The sequence below is a fragment of the Pteropus alecto genome, unplaced genomic scaffold, assembly GCF_000325575.1.
Source record: "Pteropus alecto unplaced genomic scaffold, ASM32557v1 scaffold30, whole genome shotgun sequence".
NCBI lineage: Eukaryota > Metazoa > Chordata > Mammalia > Chiroptera > Pteropodidae > Pteropus > Pteropus alecto.
The window spans coordinates 4,001,449-4,018,289 of NW_006429782.1; the positions used below are offsets into that span (position 1 = coordinate 4,001,449).

At 56.9% G+C, this 16,841-nt stretch overlaps 2 protein-coding genes across 9 annotated transcripts; one reads left to right on the top strand and one right to left on the bottom strand.

Annotated features, from left to right (window-relative positions):
* Positions 1-995: 995 nt before the first annotated feature.
* On the bottom strand, positions 996-12,047 carry SLC25A23 (solute carrier family 25 member 23). Of its 7 annotated transcripts, XR_003044899.1 has the most exons (11): positions 11,721-12,047; positions 10,520-10,646; positions 9,890-9,977; positions 9,504-9,615; positions 8,331-8,489; positions 8,092-8,244; positions 7,791-7,898; positions 6,633-6,800; positions 6,362-6,431; positions 4,240-4,390; positions 3,103-3,230 (listed from the first exon to the last, which is right to left on the bottom strand). XR_003044899.1 is itself a non-coding variant. In XM_006904143.3 (10 exons), exons 1-10 carry the CDS (start codon positions 11,874-11,876, stop codon positions 3,046-3,048), a joined length of 1,407 nt encoding a protein of 468 aa, XP_006904205.1. In that variant the 5' UTR covers positions 11,877-12,047; the 3' UTR covers positions 996-3,045. The 7 variants fall into 7 exon arrangements, 6 of the variants coding, with proteins under 6 accessions (XP_006904205.1, XP_024899315.1, XP_024899316.1 ...); XM_006904143.3 differs by lacking the exon at positions 6,362-6,431 and having other exon boundaries at positions 996-3,230; XM_015585716.2 differs by lacking the exon at positions 3,103-3,230 and having other exon boundaries at positions 4,215-4,390.
* A 722-nt stretch (positions 12,048-12,769) lies between these two features.
* On the top strand, positions 12,770-16,841 carry CRB3 (crumbs 3, cell polarity complex component). Of its 2 annotated transcripts, none has more exons than XM_025043550.1 (5): positions 12,770-14,448; positions 14,652-14,835; positions 15,557-15,624; positions 16,089-16,232; positions 16,554-16,768. In XM_025043550.1, exons 2-5 carry the CDS (start codon positions 14,754-14,756, stop codon positions 16,623-16,625), a joined length of 366 nt encoding a protein of 121 aa, XP_024899318.1. In that variant the 5' UTR covers positions 12,770-14,448; positions 14,652-14,753; the 3' UTR covers positions 16,626-16,768. The 2 variants fall into 2 exon arrangements, with proteins under 2 accessions (XP_024899318.1, XP_015441210.1); XM_015585724.2 differs by having other exon boundaries at positions 14,320-14,448; positions 14,652-14,839; positions 16,554-16,841.

Genomic DNA, 16,841 nt, shown 5'->3' on the forward strand with positions numbered 1-16,841 from the left:
AGGAATTGATGCTAAGGACAGAATTCAAAGGAAGTAAAACGCAAAATAGTTAACAAGGCTTTATCCCTTATTGGAGTGTGTGAAAAATCGTACCTATGGATGTGTGTATCAATTAGCTATGGCTGCATAACAAGTTATCCATCCCCTCGACACACACCACAGCAGCTTGAAATGCAGGCAAGATGGTGGCTGCAGGTGTCTTATACCTTAATCTTAGATGTGGTATACCATCACTTCTGCCGGTTCTCTTGGTCATACAGACCCACCTTGACACAGCGGGAGAGAGGATTACATAAGAATGCGACTACGAGGAGGCAGAAGCCACTGGGGGACCTCTTGGAGGGTAGTTGTCACAGTCCGCATGGGAAAATATTTGGACATATGAAGAGAGGCAGAGATTGGAGTGATGTATCTACAAGCCAAGGAACACCGAGGGCTGCCAGCGATGCCGGAAGCGGGGAGAGGCAGGGAGGAACCTCCCCTAGATCGCGCTGACACTGTGATTTCGGACTGCCGACCTCCAGAACTGCGAGGGAACACACTTCCGTCGCTTTCATTCACCAGAGCCAAAAGCGGGCAACAACACGAGCGTCTACCGACGGATGGGTAAACACGGCGATCCATCCAGACAACGGAATATTACTCAGCCTTAAAAAGGAAGCACATTCTGACACCTGCTACCACGTGGATGAACCCGGAGAACATCGTGCTCAGTAGATAATCCAGACACAAAGGACAAACGCCGTGTGATCCCACTAACGTGAGGTCCCTAGAGGAGTCAGGTCCACGGAGACGGAAAGGAGATGGCAGCGCGGGGGAGGGGCGGTTAGCGTTTGATGCGTGGGGCGACAGAACAGAGAAGAAGGTGGGTGGTGGGTGTTGGTGGCACAACAACGTGCATGTATTCAATACCACTGAACTATACACTGAAAAATGGTTAAAATGGTAAGTTTTATGTATATTTTACCACAATAAAAAAATATACCAACCTCAAATATGGTGTTTTAAGATTTATGTTTTGATGTCTCAGCCCCACTCACGGTAACTTGTTACGACAGCCCCAGGAAGCAAATACACTTGCGATATAGAAACGGTGCAGGGAAATGAGGGCTCCTGAACACGGACTTCCTCTGGGCCCCGTTTCACGGATGTAGAAACTGAGGATCAAACCGTGAGTGACAAGACGGCCCCGTCCCTTCCCTGTGGGTAGTCTGAGGGAGTCCCACATCTACCCATACTTTTTCAGTAAAAAACACAATGAAAGAGCTTTGAAAATGTATTCCTTTTGTTCTCTTCCTCTGAAATAACACATACAGGCAGGGAGGTGGGGTACGGTGTAGGTGGGGAAAGGTGGAAGCCTTGGGGGCCCTCTACCCCCCACAAACATCCCAGTTCCTCTTCAGCAGTCCTTTAAGGGGTTTCCCCAAGGACTTGGGAGAGGTGGAGGGAGGGGTCCTCCAGTTATCCTAAGCTCAGAACCCCACTATAAAGTATAGAAAGAGGGCGTGGCGGGGGCTGGCGGCTTGGGTTAGTAGTGAGGGTAGAGGGGTGGGAGGATGGGAGTCTGCTCCTCTCCATAGAAAAATAGACCTGGAATGAGTTCTAGGGGTTCGGTTCATTTCGCACAATTGGATACTTGGGTTTAGGGAAGGGTGGTCTGCGTAGACTCGCTCCTGGCTTCCGTCTTCGAAGCCTGGGAAGAGGCTGGCAGTGCTGGGGTTGGGCAGAGGTCCCCTTAATGTGTCCCCCCTGCCCCCGCCTCAGATCGCCTCCTTGCCAGCGCCCAAGAGCTGCTGGATCCTGCAGAGGACCCAGGCTCTGGGGGTTACCAGCTTATAAGGCGAGAATGGAGCGGAAGACACGGCGGGATGTGGGGGAGGGGGGAGCAGTGTCCCACAGGGCCCAGAGGCATAGCCACGATGGGGATGGGGGGTGGATCCAGTGTGTATAAGGTGTGAGAGGGACGTCTAGCATGTCAGGACAATGGACAAGTCCCGTGGGTTTTCTGAAACCAGGAGTCCAGAACCCAGGGTCCCAGCAGGTCCCGACCCAGGCAGGTTCGTGTCATGGTGGAGGAGGTGTCTGGGCTCTGGTGTGTCTAGGATAGGGGACATGTGGAATCCAGGATGTTGTGATCAGCCTATTGGGATCTATGCATGGGATCTGAGCGTTTGGGAGCCAGAGTCTGGGAGGATTCGGGTCAGAGTCCAGGGGCTAAGGGGTTGGGATCCAGTGCCTGGCAGTGCCCAGGTCTGTTTCCTATAAGTGAGATTTCAGTATCCGGGGCCTGCGGTGAAGGGGTTGGGGATCCAACAGCTGCAGTTGCCAGGATCCATTCACTCTGCCAATGGGCTCTTGCGACTGTGGTTTTAGTAGCCAGAATCTGGCTGGTCAGGGTTTGGGGATCTGGGATCCGGTAAGTTGGGGGCTGAGAATGTAGTGGTTGAAATGTAGGGATCCATCAGTCAAAGCAGTGGGATCCAGGACCCAAGGTCGAGGTAAAGGAATTAAAAAATCCAGTGGCTGGGATGAGGGGATCTGAGATCCAGTGGCAGGCGCCCCAGGATCTGGACATTGCACTGTCAGGACCTGTTGGCTGAGGTTTCTTGGTATTCGGAATTCAGCAGCCGAGCTTGGAGACTCAAGGCTTGAAGCGTGGGGATGTGGGATCCAGCGCTGTATGAGGACACTGGATCTGGTGCCTGCGGGAGCTGGGGTCTGGGTGTTTAGATATGGGGGACATGTACTCCTGTGGTTGGGGTGTCAGGATCCATTAGCTGGGCTGTGGGGGATCCCGAGGTTAAGACATGTGGTCCAGGACCAGTGTGTGTGTGTGGGGGGGCAGGGATGGGTTGGTGGGGACAGGAAAATGGGATCCAGTAGCTGGGATGTGGAATGCAGTACCCAGTGGATAAAATATGGGATCCTGTGGTTAAGTGGGGGGCCCCTGGAATCCACTGGCTGGGCCATCTGTCTTCGGTGGCTGAGGTGTGGGGGACGCCAGGACTGAGGTGAGGGATCTTAGTGGGGGTGGCCCTGGGTCCCTCACCTGGACGTGACCCCCAGAGCCTGCTTCATGTTCTCGTAGACCACATAGGAGATGCTCACAGCCGGGATGACCTTCATGAAGTTGGGGGCGATGCCCCGGTAGAGGCCCGGCACGCCCTCCTGGGACAGGATGTGGCGGAGCAGACCCAGCATGGAGAGCTGGGGGGCGCCCTCGACGGAGGCTGGGAGGGTGTGGGGAGCCAGATCAGGCCATGGTCCACCTCTCCTCTCCCCTCCGGCTCCCCAGGGCTGGGCCAGTGGCCATTGGAGCAGGAGGAAGGAGGGTTAGACTAACGGCAGGACCCCACCATTCAGATTCGGGACTTCGACTGGCCTTGGAATGGGCTGCCCACCTTTCCACTTCAATCTGGGTGACCTGAGTTTGAGGATGATTCAAAACAGAGCAGGTGTGTGTGCGTGGGGTGGGATAGGGCACAGAAGGGTCCTCTTCCTGAAACTGGATTCCCACCCTCCTCTCCCGGCTAACTCTTACTTACCCTTGCGACCTCCACTCCAAAGCCAGCTCATCAGGGAAGCCCTCTTGGGCATCCCAGTCTAAGTCAGGCTCCTTCTCCCTTTTCTTCAACCCTAAGTCCATACTCAATTGTGGAATAATTTATTCAGCATCTTTCTTCCTCTCCAGCCTGTGAGCTCTTTGAGTGTGGGGGACCATATCTGTCTTATGCACTGATAACCCCCCAGCAAAAATGACAAAACACGAATGCTAAAATTCTGGAGGAAATTCCCAAAATAGATTCAGGGATGGTAGGGGGTAGGCAGAGAGAGAACCCGTAAGAGGAAAATACAGAGAAACAGTAAAACGACAACCAGCCTGGCCCTGCCCCTCCTCAACCTGGTTCCTTGCCTCCCCCTCACTATAAACCAGCCTTGCAAATTAGATCTCAAGTTACCAGCCCAGAAATACTAAAGTCTACCAAGCAGCCTCCCGGCTAAGATTGCTAGATGCGATTCCAGTACTCGCTGCATCTGCTCTCTTAGGGTAAAGGGCTCCCATCCCTCACAAATAGGTACACTGAGGCTCAGAGAAAGGTTGGGACTCAGTCAAGGCCTTCCAAATCAGGGAGGATTCCAGCCTGGGATTCTACACACCTGGGAGGAAGAGCTGGGGAAGGGGGAGTGGGCCCCAAGTTATGAGACCTTCCTTGCCCCATCCTCCCGCCCAGGCCTCACCTTGGGCCTGCATACGGGTCCGGACCAGGGCCAGGGGGTAACTGGCTATCTGGCCACAGGTGCTGGAGATGGTGCCGCAGGCCAGGAGCACGAGGATGCCCGGGTCAGCCGAGTCGTGGCTATACTGCTGGAGCCACTGGTTCTTCAGCGTCTGGCAGGGGTGAAGAGGGGAACAGAGTGGGCTGGAGGTGGGTGACACCAGGACCCTAGCTTCAGAGACCTCGCTTCTGTATCCCAAGATGGCTAGCCCTAGCTGAGCACTTTGTACCCGTAGATGCCACACAAGCATTTACCTGCACCCTCTCAGTCCCCACCTTGACCCTCTCTGGTGTATGGAAGGATGGCCCCCTATTGTCCATGCCCTAGTCCCCGAGTCTGTGAATATGGAACCTAAAATGGCAAAAGGAACTTTGCAGTTGGGATTAAGTTAGGGACCTTGAAATGGGAGATGATCCTAGAGCACAGGGGTTGGTTCGATGTCATCACAAAGCTCCTCGTAAGAGTCAGAGAAGAGGACGTGATGACGGAAGCACAGGTCAGAGGGAGGGGGCGGGGGGGAGAGAGAGCTTGGAAGCTGTTATGCTGCTGGCTTCGAAGGGCCCACGGGCCAAGGAACGCAGGCCGTCGCTAGAAACCGGATAATGTAAGGAAACAGATTCGGCCCTGGAGCCTCCAGAAGCACCGCAGTCCCGCTGACACCTTGATTTTAGCCCACTCAGACCCATTTTGGACTTCGGTGCAGCGATGGATTAGTGATGTCTGGCCCGGGCATGGAATAGGCAAATTTGAAGCAAGTGTTTGACCATTATTGCCTTCGCAATTTTAAAAAGCCCTCTCTTGGGCCTGGAGCAAAATTTGCCAAACAGGTGTTTAATGAATTTCTAAAGAGCTGTTCTGTTGAAAAGGTTCTGATGACTGGGTAAGTGTGGCCAACACTGGGCTAAAAAAATGTCATTTTTCTGTAGGACTTCTCAGAGCCTTTAAGAGACTAACATAGATTTTGAAAGTCCAACAGGGCAGTCTTTCTCAAACTACTTAGACCTCCAAACTCCCTTTTTTGGTGAAGAACAGATGAAGTAAGCTCGCGTCTTACTCCTGCTCACAACCCTCCATAGCTTCCTGTTTGTTACTCTAGGGATAAACCCAGACTCCCATCGAGTCTTTACTGACTCTTCAGGTCCCTCCGACCACTCCAGCAGGCCAAGTTCATGCCTGCTTCTGGACCTGGCCCTTTGCTGTGCCTCTGCCTTGTTCACGCTCCTTCCCAAAATACGTTCGACTCATTGCTGCTCCAAGGTCACTTCTCAGAAGCATTCCTAGACCTGCCCTCCCGTCCACTGTCACTTTCGACTACACACCCTGTTTTATTATCTTCTGAGAATGTATCAAAACCTGAGAGTGCTTATTTGCTGGTTGACCGGCTTCCTTGTTCATTGGAGGCCAAGGACAGCATTGTTCTTATGTAATGCTACGTCTGCAGCAGTCAGCCCAGTGCCCAGCGTATATGGATGCTTAAGCGAATGAGTGAGTGGACAAATGAACAAATGAATGAATGAGCGATGGCCAAGTCTTATTTGGCTGCATAGATGCTGTTGTTAGGAGGGCAGGTATGGGTGGCAGGTATGGAGGATTTTAGGTCCGGACCAGCTACATAACTTGCAGGGCCAGTGCAAAATAAATATATGAGCGGTCCCTCTTTCAATGATTACTAGGAATTTCAAGATGGCAATGGCGGGGCTTTCAACCAAGTGAGGGGCCCTTCGGAGTGTAGGGCCTTGGTGAGTGCATAGGCGGCCCGCCCATGAAAATGGCCCTGTCCCGGGTACAAAGATTTTGGGGGGATGCCTGGGGACACGTGGGGCTGTGCTAAGTGGGAGAACCTGACGATCCCAGCAGGAGAAGGTAAAGGCAGTAGTCAAAGCTCCTGGAAAGAAACAGCAGAAACTCCCTGTCCTTGCCTTTTCTGAGAAAGGCCCCAAGATGTTGGTCACGGGGTGTGGTTTTTACGGTGGTGCCGATGCTGAAATGAGCAGGCCCTGAAGAAGACACTAGCCTGGAGATGTAGGCCAGGTGTGACACACGCTGTGGGGCAAAAATGGGCATCTTTGAAGCTTGTCTTCACCTGTCCTCATGATTCTGTGAGCTGGCAGGGGCCCTGACTTCCATGTGTCCTCAGACCCACGAAGGCTGAACTGCAGTGGCAAGTGGAAGAGAGTGAGGATGTCTAATGCCTGAAGAGGTGCCCAGGATCCCCAGCCCGTGGTGCTTCTCTGCCCCAGGCCCGTCTCTCCAAGCTCTGGAGATCAATTGAGTCAGCCCCACGGGAAGAGGGTGGCCCGTGGGCAGATCCCAGAGGGAGGAAGAAAGGAGAGAGGGACGGGCTGCCTACAGACCTCGTAGACGGCTAGGTCGATGCCCGCGTAGGGGATGATGCCCAGCACATTGGGCAGGTAGCCGCGGTAGAAGGCGCGGGGCCCTTCTTGCTCTAGGATCCGCCACGCGCAGTCCAGCAGCCCCTTGTACTGGCCCGTCCGGCGGAGGGTCAGCCGCGTCTTCAGCACCTGGGGAGAACCCAGTTATTCCTAGGAAGCTGCCTCCAGAATTACTACGTCCAGGAATGAAGTCACTTAGAAATAGCTACTCCTGGAAATAGTTATCCTGAGAATAACTGAATTAAAAAAACCAAAAAACCAAAAAAACACTTTCTCTAGAATCTTCTGCTATCCCTAAGCTCTATACTTAGAAATGGTTACGCCTCTAAGAGTTGCACGTGGCAGTCATTGCTAACTGTCTCCCTTATTCCTTAATAAAAGAAATTGTAATTTTTGGCAAGCACAGAGCCTCTAGAAGTAAAGACTACATCTCTCAGCTGCCCTAGGTGTGAGGCCACGTGGTCACATCCCAGCCAGTGAAATAGGCGAAGAGTGTGGCGTGACTTTCAAAAAGCACGCTTAATGGCAGGGAGGTGTTCTTTCCTCGGTCCATTCTTCCTTCTTCATGGAATGTGGATGCGATGACCAGAGCACAAGCAGCCGTTTTGGTCCACGAGGTGGCTGCTACATGCAGAGGTGGTGAAACGACGCGACAGTGAGAAGGAACTCGGGTCTCTGACACTGCGAAGCCACACACCGGCCCTGAACTGCTCACCTCCAGACCTTACTTATGTGATTTGAGTTTTCCGTTACTCAGAATCCTAATCGATGCACTACACGACCTGAAACGATTTCTCTGAAAAGCTTCACCTAGCAATGCTTCCCCTGGGGACAAGCATCCTGGAAAGCAGCATCCTTAGAAGAGGCATATCCATGAACGGCTGGCCCCCACCACGGCTCTCTAAACAGCTATACCCAACACTGCTGTTCCCAGAAGTCACATCTCGAATTGTGTTGCTCAGAGAGGCTGCACATGAAACAGCATCGCTGTCATGAGCTGCAGTCTGAATCAGGGAGAGGCAAAGTTAGAATCCCAATGCTTATCACACCACAGAATAAAATGGTTATTGCAGGCCCCCATCCTGCAATGGGGCCTCTGCCAAGGCCCCTCCTTCTCACCTCCATGGGGTAAATGATGGTTTGGGCTGTGGCGCCAGCCAAGGACCCAGCCACGAAGCGTTCCTGCACGTGCAGTGTCTCCTGTTGCCCTCGGATGGCCCGCTTGATCTGAGGATGGGACACATGGTGGCAGGCAAGAACTCAGGGCTTGAGCCTCTGTGTACTTGGACCTCCCCCCTACTGTGCCACTGTGGGTATCATGCAGGGGAGAAGATGCGCACTCCTGGGGACCTGCAGACATCTTCCATCCCCAAGCCAATTCTGCAAATCCTGGCCCACATCTCCCCCCACCTGCCCCCACCTGCTCATAGGCCATGAACTTGATAGCTGACTCAGGAGCAATCTTGAGCACGTTGATCCCATTGCCACGCCACAGGGAGCGCACACCCCCTTCTCGGACCATGCTCCGTAGGCCCCCCAGGATATTCAGCCTGTTGGTCTTGGAGGCATGGACCTGGGCGGGGAAACGAAGGCGACTTTCCGGCTCCCTCCAGGCACCCGTGTCTGGGGGAGGAGGTGGGGCTCTCCAGGGCCCCTCACCTGCATGAAGACCTTGAGGCGGTCCAGAGGGGCTGTGCCTGTCCTCGACACGGCGCCCGCCACTGCACCAGCCACCAGCTGCTTCCACCACATGCCGGTCAGCTTCTCCTGCTCTGAGAACTCGTCGGGGACAGTCAGGCACTCGCCAATGTCCAGGACCTGAGGACGCAGAGGCTGGGGTATCATGCCACGGCCGGGGCAGAGAGATGTAACTCAGCTCTAAATGGGGGTGTCTCCATGAATCTCAGGATACCCAGACAGTCCACCAATGAATCTTGCTTGGAGAGCCCAGGAGACACTTGGATCCCTACTGGATCTCCCCAAAACATCCACGTCAGTGGTCTCCTGCATAAGACCCCTTGGTGGCCTCTACCGAATCTCACTGAAGAAGGTTTACCACATAAAGATCCCTCTAGAACCAATTGGATCCTTCTGAAGGATCCCAGAAGATCCTTCCAGGGCCATGCAAGATCCTACCGAGGACCTCCCATATAAGGAGCCCAGCAGATCCCTCCCGGAGCCTCACCAGATTCCACAGGGTTCTCCTCCATAGGGATCACCCCTTCTCTAGCGCCTTCCTGTAGACTTCTCAACCAAGCCCTCCGTGGATCTCCATGAGTGGGACTCTCTGGATCTCCCAAGAGGATCTTACCATATCCTGCAGATGGATCCCCTCCAGATGCCATCAAATCCTATCAGAAGCATTGTTCAGGGATTCCCACCCAGGAAATGGTGATCTAGAGCACCCCTCCCAACTTCCAGTGGATCCCATTGGACCCCACGAAGGCCGTGGCTTCCTGACTTGTCTTTTCGGCAGCAGAATCCTTAATTGAGGCATTGAGAGACCAGAAGGGGAGCTGCGTGGGTTGAGGGTAGTGGGCCGGGTGCCCCATCTGGTGAGCTCTTTCTTCTCTAAGCTCCTAACCCCCACAGTCTGCTCCCAGAGGCCCCGCGGCAAGTCTGAAGGGCTCCGATCAGATTGAAGACCTCCCCAAGTGGGTTGGTCCCCAGTCTCCCAATCCTCGAATGGAGGAAAAGAGGAGCAGTCTCATCCTTCGGCTGCTCCCAGCTCCTGACCCAGCCCCTCCATGCCCCGAGGAGACCTGAGCTAGGCCCCCAGGGGAGAGGGAAGAGGGCCTGGCTACCAGGCTGGGAAAGCCACCCCCGCCTCACCGTGGAATGCTTCCAGAAATAGAGCACGTCTTCCACGTTCTCCAGCGAATGCAGCAAGAAGTGGTCACGCCATTCCTGCCAGTCGATGGTCATGGTGCCATCGCGGTCCATGCTGGGGGTTGGGAGAATCAGTGCCTGAGGCTGGGGGTAGGTGGGAGTGAGGTTCCGGTCGGATGTGGGGTAGGCCAAGCTCCCCTGCGCCGAGAGCTCACCATTTGACGGTGGGGAAGACGGGCTCAGAGAGGTGGAGCAACCGGCCCGAGATGGACCTGACTCCAAAGCCCAGCTTCTCAGCTCCTGGGGCTGGGTGTGGGGCCCAGAGGCCGCAGGGGGCCGAGAAGACCCAGAAACTGGGGCTCCCCCGGATTCTGGAGCCAGCTACTCACCTGTGTAGAATTCTCTCTGCCTGCTCCAGGGAGATGGAAATGCCCAGAGCTCGGAAACTCTGCTGGATCTCAGAGACATCAATGTGACCTGGGGAGGGGTCCGGAGATGGGGAATGGTGTGTAGGGGGAGCCCAGGGCCAAAGAGCAGGACAGCTTGGAATGGGAGTGGTCTAGCAAGACGGGGGGTCTGGAAAGCCAGGGCAAGGTTTGTGGTGGTATTGGGGGGAGTCAGAGAAGTTGGAGGGTCTGCTGTTTCACGAATGAATGAAAACATGAATTCGGGGCTAACGATTGGGCTCTCTATGCCATGGGGGGGGTGTCAAGAGGTGATGTCAGAGACCTAGAAGATGCTATGGGGAGGGGGGGTCTCTGTCCCATAGGGAATACCAGAGCAATAGGGGGGATCTTTGTCCCTTATAAAAATCTAAGGGTAGTAATAAGGGTCTCACCCTAGAAGGGAACGGAGGTAGGATGGGCTGGCTGGGCCCCAAACCACCTAGCTGGGGGTGACGAGACTTCCGAAAATAGCCTATGAGTCATCAGAGAGATGTGGCCTCACCCCTCCTGGCATCGTGAGTTCTAAGCCATTGGCATCTCCAGGGCCCCCACGGCCCCATCCCTGGGCCTTACCGTCCTGATTGCGGTCCAGACTGTGGAACAGAAGCAGCAGGCGCTGTTCCCGCTCCTGCAGGTATTGGGTAAACTCCTCCAGGTCCAGCCCGCCATCTGGGTCAGCGCCACCCTCTAGCAAGAGGCCCTGGCAGGGGGAAGGGACAGAGGGAGCTCCAGGAGGCTGCTCCCCCATCTGGAGGGGGCACAAGCTTATGCCCCAGAAACCAGGGCCCCCAGCACCTAGAGGACAGGGACAGGGAAGCGCCCCGCTCCCCATCAGTTTGCTTCTCAGCAAGATGTCCAAAGCCACAGTAGAGCTGTGAGGTGGATAGCAACTGCCTGGTTTTCCTGGTGAGCAAACTGAGGCTCTCCAAGGTCAAGTAACCTGTTCAAGGTTACAGAGCTGGGAAGCGGGAGGTAACGTTGGGCTTTCGTCTAGGAAAGCCTGTCCTCCCAGCTGTCTCTTATAAAAACCTGCCCCCATGGCAGTTTCAGGAGCTCCCTTTTAGAGACAGCTCTTGGCAACATGAAGCAATGACAGATCCAAGCTGAGGAGCCACCGAACCTCTGTTTTCCCACCTGAAAAGTGGGAGGTTGGACTGGAGGGTCAGGATGCTGTGAAAACACTCCAGTGGCATCTGGGGCTACAGGTGTAGGGGACAGCTGCATGGAAGGGGTGGGGGTCGTCAAGTTCCTGCTCTGATGGGTTCATCCCCACCTGAGGGTGGCCTCAGACAGGATTGGGTCCCTGGCTGGGGCAGCTGAGGCATTGAGCCAGGCCTGAGAAAGGGCAGGAATGTAAACATAGAGGCTGGGGCAGCTGGCTGGGGGGGAGGGGTGCCCATAGGAGGGGGAGGAATGGGAGGAAGGTGTGTCTCTTGGAGGTGGGAGCACAGTATGTCTTGGGCTGTGCGGAGTTCAGGAGAGGGTGTGTCCTGGGCAGTGAGCAGGAAAGCTGGCCAGACTCCATTCTCAGGCAGACATTCCCTCCGCACATCGCAGCAGAACCGCAGGCCCGGGGCCTCCGTGGCCCTGTCTTGAGCGAATCAGTTAGGCATAGACACGGGTGGGCATGGGGAAGGGGACAGAGACGCCCAGGCTGGGCACCGGTGCTGGAATCCAGCCACAAGCAGTTCGTGGCGGTTCCCGGCGCTCCATTCAGGGGCTCGGGTTACCTGGCACGGGCAGGGCCGGAGCACGGCTCGCCAGGCCTGGGTACCTGTTGGGCGTCGCGGTCCGGGTCGCCCCCGCCCAGCCGGGCCAGTCCCTGGCGCAACTCGTGCATGTCCACGCGGCCATCCTTGTTACTGTCCAGCTCCTCGAATAGGCGCCCCCAGCGCGGCCGCCGCTCCGCGTCGGCCGGACCCCCCCGCATGGCGCCCACCCCGGGGGGAGGGGGGGAGAGGGGCCTGGCAGCGGCGGCCTCAGCGGGGGCTTCGCGGCTCCCCCTCCCCCCCGGGGCCCCGCAGGGCCAGCTCGGCGGCCACTGCCACCACAGCCTCCGCGGTGCCCGCCTTAGCTCTGGCACTTGCTGCAGGCGGTGACTGCTAGCCGTCGCCGCCCGCGCCAGAACTTGCATCTCCTCCCCCGACCCTGGGGGGGGCGGGGGGCTGGGGGCGGGGCTGAAGGTGTCGGGAAGGTTGTCTGGGATGCTCGGGTGTGGCACAGCCTAGGAAGCACCAGGGTTCATTCTGGGAAGAGGGTCTAGAGAGATCAATGGTCTCAGTTCTGGTTTCGGTGTTCCGTCTCTGCGTGCCTCAGTTTACCCTCTGCCCAAGGGGCGTAGGGAGATATCAGGGATGGGTTTCGTCATCCTTTTACACTTGACTTCCCTCCCCTACTAAGCCTCTTCAGGAACTGAAGTTCTCATTTTTCCCGAACATACTCAAGAACCAATCCAACGCCATGTAACCCTCCATCTGCCCACCGGCTCATTTCAAATTCCCCCTCAGCCGCAGAATCAGAAGAGCAAGACCTGGCGCTCGCGCAGGTCCTACAGCCCTCCCGCGCGCCTCCTTTCTCGGTCCCACTCAGTCTTGGAAACGGAAGATCAACGCACAGCGCGGTCGTAAAGTCGGTTTCCTATTGGCTGCAACCGCCAGAGGGGGGCCCGCCTGTCCCGCCTCGCCCACCCACCTGGGCGGGGCCTTCCGCGGTCCCCAGGCAGCCTCCGGCTCCTGAGCCCGGGGCTCTCCAGGAAGTCTTAAAGGGGCAGCGGTCACATCCAGACGCTGGGCTGACTGCTCTCTCCAGATCGGCCTGGGGGATCGCAGTGTCCCGGGCGCGGATGGAGACGAGGACTGGGTAGCTGAGCGCAGGAGGCCGGGCCCCAGCCTGTCGCCCTCATTGCGCTTGCCGAACGTCCGTCCCTGCCACTAGTTTCGGGCGCAGTTTCTCTATTCACCATTAGGGGGAGGGGTGAACAGACCGCTAGACAGCGAATAATATGAACAATCGCTAACACTGGATTCAGTGAGTTGCACATACCAGGCCTTTCCCTTGCCTCTCGCGTCGTTTTCGCCAAAACCCTGTAAGGTAGGTGGGACTGCCTTTCGCACTTCACCGGTGAGGAAACCGGAGGTTCGGGCGCTCTCCCCAGTCCATGTGCCCAGTCAGGGGCAAAGCAGGAATTTACCCAGACCTGGGATTCTTACCCATCACTCTGTACACCAAAAGGGATTAATTTCTCCTTAGCCATCAGTCTTCACCCTAGAGTCCCTAGGAAGGGAGTCGTCTTTTTACCGTCGTCATTCAGCCAAAGATACAGTCCCGAGGGCACATTTGGTGCCCACTCAGCTTCTGCCCAGGCAGGTGTGCTCAAATACGTGCGTCCCAGACAAATGAGCCTCTTAGAGAGGCTTCCCTCACAGATGTTTTCATTTACAGGTGGTTCTTGCGGGGGCCCTCCAACACGGGGGATACAGATGTTTTCCCACAGAGAAGCCTTAAACAGGCGTTTTCTCGCAGATACATTCCTGACAGGTGGGCCTCAACACACAGGACAGGAGCGGCTGTCCTGCTGCTCCGCTGCCAGGTGTGCTCCAATGGGAATGTGCCTCATGCGGATGTTCTCAGGTCTTTCTCTCATTTGAGCTCAGTTCCATGCAGATGTTCCCCCTCCAAGACTATTTCCTTCTCCTCGCAGGTATGCTTTGCAGCAGAAATCCACACAAGAATGAGTTTATACAGCATCCTCCCCCCCCCCACAGGTGTGTTCCAGTTAAGTATACACGAATACGGGTCTGTTTCCATATAATTGGGTCCCATACAGGTGTACTTCAATGCACTCATACAGATATTGCCAATAGATTTCTACACGCCAGAATGCCTCAGTCAGGTGTTTGTTATAAGGCAGGTGCATTCTGTAGCTGCTTTCCACACAGATATGCTTCCATTTAGTTATACGCCAAGTAGATGCGATTCAATCAATGCACGTGTCTGCCACAGGTGTGCTTCTTATACATCCGCGCAGATGTCTCTCCTACAGCTTTGCTCCCGTGCAGGTGTGTACCACACAGGTGTTTTTTCATTAGAGACTCCCCATCTGGGTCTGCCCAGACAGAAGTGCCTCGTACCTCGGTGTCTCCATGAGCCATGTGTCCCTACACCTGTGCCATCCTACAGATGTGCTCGCAATACAGGTGAGCGGTTCCTCTCGCATCCGCGCGCTTTCGCGCGATTTTACTCCTCCCAATTGTAGGACTGGGCTCCAAGTCGCAGGTGCGCCCGGGCCGCGGCCCCGCCTACCTCCTGGCTCCGCCTTCTCATCTAGGCTCAGGTGCACAAGCCGGAAGTGCGCTCCCCTCCCAGGTAAATGACTAAACTTTCCGGGTCACGTGAGCGGGAGGAGCCGGTGGAGTCCGAACGAGAGACCGAGGGACGCACCGAGGGTTCGAGCAAGCGAGTCGGACCAGGAACCTGAGCGAGATCGAAGACGCGCGGGCCAGGTAGGGAGGCAGGGCGTGCTGGTTGGCCAGCCGCCCCTTTCCCCTTTCTTTTCCCGAGGCCAGGAACGCTCTTCGAGTTAATTTTTAATCTCTGACCTCTGGCGGCGGGGCGGGACTCCAGGGTGCCCTGGCGCGGGTTGCCCCTCCCCTGGGCCTGCGCCGGGTCCTGCCTCCTCCCCCACGCCCTGGCCTTTCTCCTCCAGTCCCTAGGTGCTGGATCACAGGTACCCCCGGCCCCGAGATGCGGTAGGAACGGCGCGCGGGAGAAGCCCCGTCCCTGGTGCCACCAGCCTGTCGCCCAGCCCATGGCGTGCCCCAGCCTGGGGCTGCTCCTGGCGTTCGGCCTGCCACTGCTGCTGGCCCGCTGGGGCCGGGCCTGGGGGCAAAGTAGGTACCGGCGGGGACATTGGGGACCTGGGACACTGAGAGCTCAGGGACTGGGGAGCGGGCATGGAGGTGCCTTGGGGGCAGGATCTACAAGGCGTGGGGCCGAGGTTTAGAATTCCTAAGTCCTTCCCTGGGCACTCAGAGTTGGTCAACAATTCCTGAGTTCTTGATTGGGGCAGAATTATGAGCTGTGGAGAGAGGAAGCCCTCACATCGAGTCGGTGTGGCTGAGGTGTTTTGGGTGGGCTGGAAGCCAGGACGAAGCCTGCTTGCGGCTCGGAGTGCGGGTTGACCACCATGCTGGCCATAGGTGTAGACCCAGCCATTCAATCCTTCTCTTCCAGTTTCAAGAGGCTGGGGGGGTGGTATGAGTCAGATACTCCAGGGGAAAGCAGGACCTGCCCCCACCCTCAAGGGCGGTGGGAGGGTCAGAGGGGTGGGGGAGGGGAGCAGAAGGTTGGGCTTCCGGACACCGTCCATTATCAGAGCCCCCAACTCAGCGAAAACTGCAGACTTCTCACGGCTGGGCTCCGCTGGGCGGCGGGTAGCCAGAGCAGCACATACAGCTGGGCCGGTCTTGGGCGCAGAGCGCCCACGGTCCCTGCGCGAATGGAAGACTCGGAAGGGCAGCTTTGTATCAGGGGTTGCCCAAGGAGGGTGCAGATGTGCCGAGATGAGGGACAGGTGGAGCTTCATTTATCCTTTCTGCCCCTCCCCCCCAGCCTCGGGCCCCTCTGCATATGGAAACAGCACCAGCACCACCCCCCGCCCCAGCTCCAATGCGGCCCTGGTGAGTAGGGGATGTACGTGGGAGGAGGGCAGCCAGGGTGTTATTCAGGAGCTCACATGTAGCAGGTTTAGGGGTCCAGATCCCCAGAGGTGGTAGGTTGGGGTGGTGCTGGGGAACCCCAACTGGGAGACCAGAACATCAACATGGCAAGTGAGGAGACCCAGAGCTGCAGGAAGGGGGTGGAAGTGCCAAGTGTAGGGGGTCAGGAGCCCCATAGGCCTCTCAGAAGGAGGGAAGGGGAGCCAGCAGGCCAGATGTGGCTGGTGCTTGGGAGAGAGACCCCAGACATGGCAGGTGGGGGGACTGAGAGCTCCAGATGAGACAGATGGGGGTCAGGGTGGAGGAACCAGACCGCTAAAAGTGGCAGGTGGGATGTGGAGAGGTTAGGAACCCCAGATGCTTCTAAAACGGGACTGGACAGGGACTCCGGATTCAGGCCAGTGACAGCCGCCCCCCTCTCGCAGTCGAAGGAGGCCACCACCGCGATCGTCGTGGTCTTCTCCCTCCTGGCCGCCCTGCTCCTGGCCGTGGGGCTGGTGCTGCTGGTGCGGAAACTGCGGGAGAAGCGGCAGACGGAAGGCAGCTACCGGCCCAGCAGCGAGGAGCAGGTGGGTGCCCGTGCACCCCCGCCCCCCAACCTCAAGCTGCCGCCTGAGGAGCGGCTCATCTGAACGCTGGGGTCCACCGCAGACGCCACCACTGTCCAGGACTGCCCAGTGCTTGCTCCTGCATAACAACCGCCACCAGAACACGAGCCTCTGATGGCTCAGGAGGACCTGGGGGCCGTGGGGCACCTGCTGGGTGGGGCTGCGAAGCATGTTGCCTCTGCTTGACTGTGCCTGCAGCTGGGGGGGCCAGGCTGGGGCCCCGCCCCCTGCTGGCTTCGCCATCTCCGCCCCGGCCGACAACCCCATCTCCTTTCCTTTCAGCTCTCCCACGCAGCCGAGGCCCAGGCTCCCCAGGACTCCAAGGAGACAGTGAGGGGCTGCCTGCCCATCTAGCTCCCCTTCCTCTATCCGTCTCCCTCCCTTACTGTGTGACCTTGGGGGAAGGCAGATGCCTCCCTGGGCCTTCACACTCACCCAGCTCAGTGCTTAAGAATAGAAGGGTAAAAGGTGCTTCAAAGAGTGCTCCCGAGGGCACGGGAGGGTGCGGCTGCTCACTTTTTATATATGTGTGTAAAATTGCTAGTGACATATAATAAAACCTTTTTTTTT

What these genes read in the sequence shown, in the direction of transcription:
- CRB3 (XM_015585724.2), top strand. Translation starts at nt 14,754, where the DNA reads ATGGCGTGCCCCAGCCTGGGGCTGCTCCTGGCGTTCGGCCTGCCACTG. An exon ending in CGGGCCTGGGGGCAAAGTAG is followed by an intron (nt 14,840 to 15,556) that starts GTACCGGCGGGG and finishes CCTCCCCCCCAG; the next exon opens with CCTCGGGCCCCTCTGCATAT. An exon ending in GGCCCAGCAGCGAGGAGCAG is followed by an intron (nt 16,233 to 16,553) that starts GTGGGTGCCCGT and finishes CTTTCCTTTCAG; the next exon opens with CTCTCCCACGCAGCCGAGGC.
- SLC25A23 (XM_006904143.3), bottom strand. Translation starts at nt 11,876, where the DNA reads ATGCGGGGGGGTCCGGCCGACGCGGAGCGGCGGCCGCGCTGGGGGCGC. An exon ending in GCAGAGAGAATTCTACACAG is followed by an intron (nt 9,616 to 9,889) that starts GTGAGTAGCTGG and finishes CCCAACCCCCAG; the next exon opens with CATGGACCGCGATGGCACCA. An exon ending in TCGACCTAGCCGTCTACGAG is followed by an intron (nt 4,391 to 6,632) that starts GTCTGTAGGCAG and finishes CACCCCTGCCAG; the next exon opens with ACGCTGAAGAACCAGTGGCT.